Source organism: Citrus sinensis, chloroplast (genome assembly GCF_022201045.2).
Source record: "Citrus sinensis chloroplast, complete genome".
Taxonomy (NCBI): domain Eukaryota; kingdom Viridiplantae; phylum Streptophyta; class Magnoliopsida; order Sapindales; family Rutaceae; genus Citrus; species Citrus sinensis.
Window position 1 is genome coordinate 2,501 of NC_008334.1, and position 7,500 is coordinate 10,000.

General features: G+C 32.9%; 4 protein-coding genes and 4 non-coding genes across 8 annotated transcripts in view; 3 read left to right on the forward strand and 5 right to left on the reverse strand. All coding sequences in view use genetic code 11, as the record gives it.

Moving 5' to 3' along the window:
* Positions 1-1,180, reverse strand: part of matK (maturase K) — a 1,530-nt gene extending 350 nt beyond the window's left edge. Inside the window, exon 1 of the mRNA in view lies at positions 1-1,180. This exon is cut by the window's left edge and continues 350 nt beyond it. Within this exon, the coding sequence (YP_740456.1) occupies positions 1-1,180 (1,180 nt within the window).
* A 726-nt stretch (positions 1,181-1,906) lies between these two features.
* On the reverse strand, positions 1,907-1,943 carry trnK-UUU. The gene has a single exon. It is a non-coding gene; the product is annotated as a tRNA-Lys (tRNA).
* Positions 1,944-2,507: 564 nt separating this feature from the next.
* On the reverse strand, positions 2,508-3,659 carry rps16 (ribosomal protein S16). Its single transcript has 2 exons — positions 3,620-3,659; positions 2,508-2,734 (listed from the first exon to the last, which is right to left on the reverse strand). The coding sequence occupies exons 1-2, from the start codon at positions 3,657-3,659 to the stop codon at positions 2,508-2,510; spliced, it is 267 nt and encodes an 88-aa protein (YP_740457.1).
* Positions 3,660-4,972: 1,313 nt separating this feature from the next.
* On the reverse strand, positions 4,973-5,044 carry trnQ-UUG. Its single transcript has one exon. It is a non-coding gene; the product is annotated as a tRNA-Gln (tRNA).
* Positions 5,045-5,396: 352 nt separating this feature from the next.
* On the forward strand, positions 5,397-5,582 carry psbK (photosystem II protein K). The gene has a single exon. It carries the CDS (start codon positions 5,397-5,399, stop codon positions 5,580-5,582), a length of 186 nt encoding a protein of 61 aa, YP_740458.1.
* A 407-nt stretch (positions 5,583-5,989) lies between these two features.
* psbI (photosystem II protein I) lies at positions 5,990-6,100 on the forward strand. The gene has a single exon. The coding sequence runs from the start codon at positions 5,990-5,992 to the stop codon at positions 6,098-6,100; it is 111 nt and encodes a 36-aa protein (YP_740459.1).
* A 130-nt stretch (positions 6,101-6,230) lies between these two features.
* On the reverse strand, positions 6,231-6,318 carry trnS-GCU. Its single transcript has one exon. It is a non-coding gene; the product is annotated as a tRNA-Ser (tRNA).
* Positions 6,319-7,157: 839 nt separating this feature from the next.
* On the forward strand, positions 7,158-7,180 carry trnG-GCC. The gene has a single exon. It is a non-coding gene; the product is annotated as a tRNA-Gly (tRNA).
* The last annotated feature ends 320 nt before the right edge of the window (positions 7,181-7,500 follow it).

Consider the following 7,500-nt stretch of genomic DNA (forward strand, 5'->3'; position numbering starts at 1 on the left):
TCGACTTACTGATAGGATGCCCTAATGCGTTACAAAACCGCGCCTTAGTCAATGATCCAATCAGATGAATAATTGGAACGGTCGTATCGACCTTCTTCATAGAATTATCTATTAGAAATGAATTTTCTAGCATTTGACTCCGTACCAACAAAGAATTTAGTCGCACACCGGAAAGATAGCCCAGAAAGTTAATAGCGTACTTGCCTAAGTATAAGTGGTTTAGCTGAACCCTTCCTGGTTGAGAAGACGCGTGAAAATGCCATTGCCATAAACCGACAAGGTAATATTTCCATTTATTCATCAGAAGAGGCGTATCCTTTGAAGCCAAAATGGATTTTCCTTGATATCTAACATAATGCATGAAAGGATCCTTGACCAACCCTAAGATGTCCTGAAAATCTTTAGCAAAGACTTCGACAAGATGTTCGACTTTTCCATAGAAATACGTTCGCTCAACGAGGACTTGAAAGGATGTTGATTGTAAATGAGACGATTGGTTACAGAGAAAAAAGAGGATGGATTCATATTCATATACATGAGAATTATATAGAAACAATAACAATCTTGGATTACTTTTTAAAAAAACAGAAATAGAGTTCTTTGGAGTAATAAGACTGTTCGAATTAAAATACTCGTGGAGAAAGAACCGTAATAAATGTAAAGAAGAGGCATCCTTTACCCATTCGCGAAGGGTTTGAACCAAGATTTCGGGACAAATGGGGTAGGGTATTCGTACATCTAACACATAATTTAAATGGGACAATTTATCCTCGAAAAAAGGAAATATTGAATGAATTGATTGGAAATTAGGCGATTTTTCAATTTCTTTCCCTTCTAAAAAAGCCACCAACCGTAGGGAAAATGGAATTTCCACCACAGCAGCAAATACCTCTGATATAATTTGAGAATATAACTTATTGTTGTGCCCAAAAATCGGATTTTGATTCGAATCATTAGCAGCAATACTCAAATTAATCCGTTGATACATTCTAGTAATTAACCGTTTCACACTTAGTGAACTAGATTTATTGTCATAAAACCCACCTTCCAATGACATCATCGAGCTATTTAAACCATGATCATGAGCAAGTACATAAATATACTCCCGAAAAAGAAGTGGGTATAGGAAGTCGTGTTGTTGAGATCTATCTAGTTCTAAATATACTTGAAATTCCTCCATTTGAAATTCGATTAAAAACAAAGGTAAGGGATTTAGTGAGCGATCAAACGATACATAGTGCGATACGGTGAAAACAAAGTATTGTAGTAAAAAAGTGGATACCTTGAAAATGGGTAGACTCATCACCGGATTCTCTATCCTCTCATTTTGAGTTAATTTAATTGGTTTATGTTTGTTATAGTTATAGTATAACTAAGTGGTTAGAAACCCTTTATTTTTTCACTCCAATCGCTCTTTTGATTTTGGAAAAAAAACAACTATATTTATCAATATACTGCTTCTTCTACACATTCAGTTACAACCCATAATAGGGACCCGCTAATACTTAGGACTCATTAAATAAATCGATAATCCCCTCATGGGAAAACCTTTCCCCGCGTTAGGAACTAATATCTTTTTAACGTTTAATTAGATCGGATAATCATTCAAATTAAGAACCGAAGCTCGTTACTTTTTGTTTCCCTATAATTGGAACCCTAGGGCTCTATCCATTTATTAACTCGACCCAACTCTTAATAATTATATTTATTTTGTTCCGCGCCAAGAATTCAAACTTGGTTTTATAGCGATTGAACAAGAATAAAATATTCTCAAAATTATCCATTGATACGACATGCTGTTTTTTCCATTCATTCCTTTCAGGATCAGTCGCAGTCTTACAAACTCTCCCGAAGATTTGGACGAATTCTTTGCTTCATAGAAATGTGTAAAAGATGCTAGCCGTACTTAAAAGCCGAGTACTCTACCGTTGAGTTAGCAACCCAAATAATTCGAATGGGTAGATAGAATCGGAATAAAAAAAAATAAAAAAAAAAAAGGAATTTCAAAACGGAATCAAAAAATGAAATTAGCAAGAACTCGAATCAAAAAAATTTCTAATCGATTTTGAACATAAAAAAAAGACAACCAAAACCTATGGAACGGAGATAAATGGGCCCATTTCTCCATGAGAAAATTATATTTGTTCACTACAATATTGTCAATATGACATTGAATATTGAATAGCAAGATTGAGAAAATACTAAAAACATACAATAACAAAAACAAAAAGAGTTAATTGGTTATTTATTAAATTGAATTCAAATCCAAATAACAAATCAAATTATATATTAATAAATAGATATAATAAATATGGAAATTAATAAATAATATCTAAAGAATTAGATAAATAAAAAACTTTAAGAATACTTTTTTAGAGTTTTAGAGAAAGACTTCAAAAAAAAACCGAAAAGAAATAGGTCTGAATAGAACAAAAGGGGGGATAGTAAAGAAAAAATTATACAAAACTAGATAAAGCGCATCCACACCCTCTTTTTTGTTCTATTCCTTAATAGAATTTCGTTTGATTAAGACTAACTTCTGTAAAAACCCCCGCTTTCTGTGAAATATCATGAACGGTTCCTGTAGGTTGAGCGCCCTTGGCAAGGAAATATAGAATAGCAGGAACATTTAAATGGGTTTGATTATTTATCGGATCATAAAAACCCACTTTCCGAAGATCTCTTCCTTCTCTTCGGGATCGACCATCAATTGCAACGATTCGATAAACGGCTCATTGGGATAGATATAGATGAACAGTACCCCCCCTAGAAACGTATAAGAAGTTTTCTCCTCGTACGGCTCGAGAAAACAAAATGGTTCGAAGTGATAGTTATGTCTATGTATAGAATTAGAATGTCAAATAGATCTATAAAATAATCAAATCAATTAGAGATTTAAGTTATTCTTTTTTTGTTTCTTTGTCATTTTCAAAAGAAACAAAAAAAGAATTCGTACTCTCATAACTCAAGTTAGATAAGTTTCAACGCCCAGCCGAAAATCCTTAGGCATTTCCTTTTTTGAGCGGTCTCAAGCCCCTTTTTTGTTTGTCTCGTTTCGAATCGAATCCATTTTTGGATTGGATTGAATTGTTGAGACAATTGAAAAATGGTATTTCCTTGTTCCAGGATCCTTTATCTTTGCTTTGAATCATTAGGTTTAGACATTACTTCGGTGATCTTTAACGTTTTTTATTTTAAAAAATGGCAGCAACACACCCCCTTTTGATTTCTTTCTATCAAAGAATCATACGAACAATTGATTCCTACAGGATACACTTTTGGTAGAAAAAGTTTTCCCAATTCCAACAAATTTTCCCCTTGCTTTTGGATTTCAAAATTGCTCGAATCAGATCCTTTCGATTTCTATATCGAAAATTTACTTACGAAGTTTTTTCCAACTTATTGATTGGTATTAACCCTAGATCCGTGCCCCTGAGAAAGGAATAAATACTTTATACTCGAGCTCCATCCTGTACTAGTTCCATTACCCCCCCAAAAAAACTTGAGGATTCTAATAGAACAGAAGAAAAAATGTCGAGCCAAGAGCCCATTCATATAAAATCGAAAATGGTGGATGTAAAAAACAAATCCACAGCGGATCATGTCCTTCAAGTCGCACGTTGCTTTCTACCACATCGTTTCAAACGAAGTTTTACCATAACATTTCTCTAGTTTGGAACCGGTATGTAATTGATTCCAGTATGGAATCATGAATAGTCATTGCTTCGGTCGATACACAGACTTTTTTCCTTGTATATGAAGGGAATATTTAGGTTGTTAGTCGTTCATCCGGAATCCTGAAATGAAAAAGAAAATCAGAATTACAAAAATGGGCGATTTCCGTATCTATCAGATTAGACTGAACAATTTTCGTTGGAAGTAATTATGTATATTGTATGTTAAATATTTAATTTAACAGGAAGATAAGGGCTCACAAATCTTAAAAAGCAAAAGGACGTTATCTCTGAAATAGAAGGATAGCAATCCATGCATATAAGCCTTTCCTCAAATTATGTGTCGTTTCTTTGGCTTGGGCTTCAGATTCAATAATCTTTCCCCAAATTCAAAATAAAATAAATAAAATAGAAAATAAAGTAAATAGTATAAAATTCAAGTAAATAGACTATATGAATAACCCCCGTCTCAATTGTTATTCCAGAGATTTACAATTATTCATTAAAAAAAGACCAAGACCGCAAAATTTGGGTTAGAATCAAAGAGCCTCCATTCCATATAGAGCGGGATTATTGGTTAATGAAATTTGGACCGACACCGATATTCAAATCGGTATCTTTCATTGCTCACTAACTCTTACCTACTCCCACCCCGAATTCTTTCTGTGGGAATCCTAAATAAATAAAAAAAAAAAAAGATCCCATTTTACGGAATGCTAGACTATTTTGTATAGATACAAAGACAAAAGGGCCCAGATTAAGTCATTGTTTCCTTTCTAATTTGTTGTTTTTTATTTTAATCTAACCTAGTCTTACTTAAGAGACTTAATCCCGAATTCAATCAGTACCAGGAATACCCTCTTGTTTAGAATTCCGAAATGAAAAGAGAATAATTGGGATTCTAAAAAGATAGGAATGGGGAGGCTTTCCCATTTCGATTTAGAATGGATCTTTGAAAATTCAATTCGAGGGGGGGGCGTCAGACTTTTCTACGAAACTCGCTTAAATATGAAAGTGAATGAAAGAGGAAGAGGGGGGCATACGCAAAAACGCCCATCCAACGTTTTTTAATTCAAACTCTTGTGATCGATGTTCCCCGCTTGCGGGGACCACAAATGCATTCAGTTCCATTTTCGTATTATTTGGATTCGATTCAATTTGTGAAAAAAGATCTGGTTGAGAAAATAATTTTTTTAATTCGAAAAAAAAAAAAAGAAAAAGACGTACACGTATATTTTATCAATATATACTTAAGAGGGTTGCTCAAACGGGAATTGAAAATTTTTATTCTGCCCGGTCTGGGACGGAAGGATTCGAACCTCCGAATACCGGGACCAAAACCCGTTGCCTTACCACTTGGCGACGCCCCATTTCAATTTCGATTTGGTACTAATAAAGAGTACCAGTGGTATTGGCTGTTCGTCAATTCCAGTCCAAAGCCCCAAAATTCGATTCTGATTTTAGTGTTAGGATTTTGACACATATAGGTGTAAAATACAACTTAATTTATTGATCATTACATAGAATTCAATTAAGATATTGTATGAAAGTATGATTTCTTCAATTCTCACACGAGAATAGAAGGATTTTTGTTTTGATTGGGTCGGTTCCAAGAAGTTTTTTTTGTCTACCTTACTTTCTTTTCTTCATTTTTATCTTATATCAATAAGATATTAATAACTCAATCAAAATAAAATTATCTCCAAGAACAAAATGTTTGTTATGCTTAATATCTTTAGTTTAATGTATATCTGTCTTAATTCTGCCCTTTATTCGAGTAGTTTTTTATTCGCTAAATTACCCGAGGCCTACGCTTTTTTGAATCCAATTGTAGATGTTATGCCAGTAATACCTGTTCTATTTTTTCTCTTAGCCTTTGTTTGGCAAGCTGCTGTAAGTTTTCGATAAGATCTTTAATATTGTGCTAGAAAAATTCATGATTTATTCTAGTTCGAAAAAAAAAAAATTCTAACAATTAATAAATAAGAGCAGATGAGTCTTACAATATGAACGAACCCCCGCCTCAATTCAAACATTCAAACAATGAAATTCTTGGGGAACCGCGATCCATTTTGATCCCCCATTTGCTATTTGCAATTTTGACCCTTTTTCACTGAAACCATCTTATATTAGAGCCAACCAAAATGTAGAATTCTAATTGTGTGAATTTAATTTATGAAAACGATTTTCTATTTAGAGAATCAAATTCTAAAAAGAACTTCATTTCTTGATGTCAAAATTGGATATGTAGTATAAAAATAGAGAATCTATTCTCTTTTTCCTTTTCCCCAAAAACCTGATTTGGAGATTGTGTAATGCTTACTCTCAAACTCTTTGTTTACACCGTAGTGATATTCTTTGTTTCGCTCTTCATCTTCGGATTCCTGTCTAATGATCCAGGGCGTAATCCCGGACGCGAAGAATAAAAAAGGAAGGAGTTGCTTACTTTATTCGTATAAACGTTCTTAGGATTTTTTGATTCCCAGTTACTATTAAAAATAAAGTAAAAGTGTTCGCTAAAGTTAAATTTGAAAAATACCAAGCCATCGCCCGAAACGGAAAGAGAGGGATTCGAACCCTCGGTACGAAGAACTCGTACACCGGATTAGCAATCCGACGCTTTAATCCACTCAGCCATCTCTCCTAATTGAAAATAAAAAAAAAAAAAAATGACTATGTTACATTACACAAAAAATAATGCTTGAAAAAGCCCGTCTTTACTTGATTTTCTATCTTTACTTTCTATATTCTCTTCTATATTCTCTAGAAGAGAATATAGAAAGTAAATTGATTATATAGCTCATAGAAAATATAGCTTATAGAATTTCTTTTTTTTTATTGTCTTTTGTATTCTATTATATAAATAGATATAACTTTTATCAGCAATTCCATTTCTATCATTTTTCGAAAATTAAAATAAAGAAAGTATTCGAAAGAGATAAAATAGAAAAAAATAAAGAAAAGAATATCTCTTTAATTTCGTTCAACGGGGCCTTTTTTATTTCCACTTCCACGGCCTGGCCTGGTCAGTACCCAGCCGGGCCTTTTTTTGTTCTAATGACCCATACCGCTGAACCGTAGAAAGGGTGCGAACCATACCATAAAAAAACGATTTATTTGAATTTGATTTGAAAACCACAAAATGAAATCCTTGTTATTGTATTCAAAGGAACAATAAAAAGAAGGACTATTTCCATTCTTTTGATTGAATCAAGAATCCAAATTTGTATTTGGTGTGTGGATAAAAGTTATTTTGTCGAGCCATATCTGTCAAAATTCGTCCAACAAAAGAAATTGTTTTGAATTATTAAATTTAGTTATTTAAACGAAATAACTCCTCCTTTACGAGGACTCCTGACAAAGACGTCAACGTTCTAATTTCCAATTTTCATTTCATGATTATTTTAAATTTATGTCCTATCTTGATTACATCTGATTCTCTTGTTCGACAAAGGGCCCTTTTTATACAATAATCGCATTGTAGCGGGTATAGTTTAGTGGTAAAAGTGTGATTCGTTCAATTAATCCCCTTAATAGTTAAGGGGTCCTTCAGTTTAATTGATATTTCAATCAAAAACTTTATTTCTTAAAAGGATTCAATTTTAATCCTTTCACTCTCAAATTTAAATAAAAGATTCGGAGAAAAATATCCGTTCTCGTGATTTGTATCCAAGAGTCAATTCGAAATTGACAATTTGGATTATGAAATTGCGAAACATAATTTTGTTTTTTGTTTTTGAATTGGATCAATACTTCCAATTTTTTAAGTATAAGTAAAGGATCCATGGATAAAGATAGAAAAGTCTAGTTCGAATCGTAACTAAAT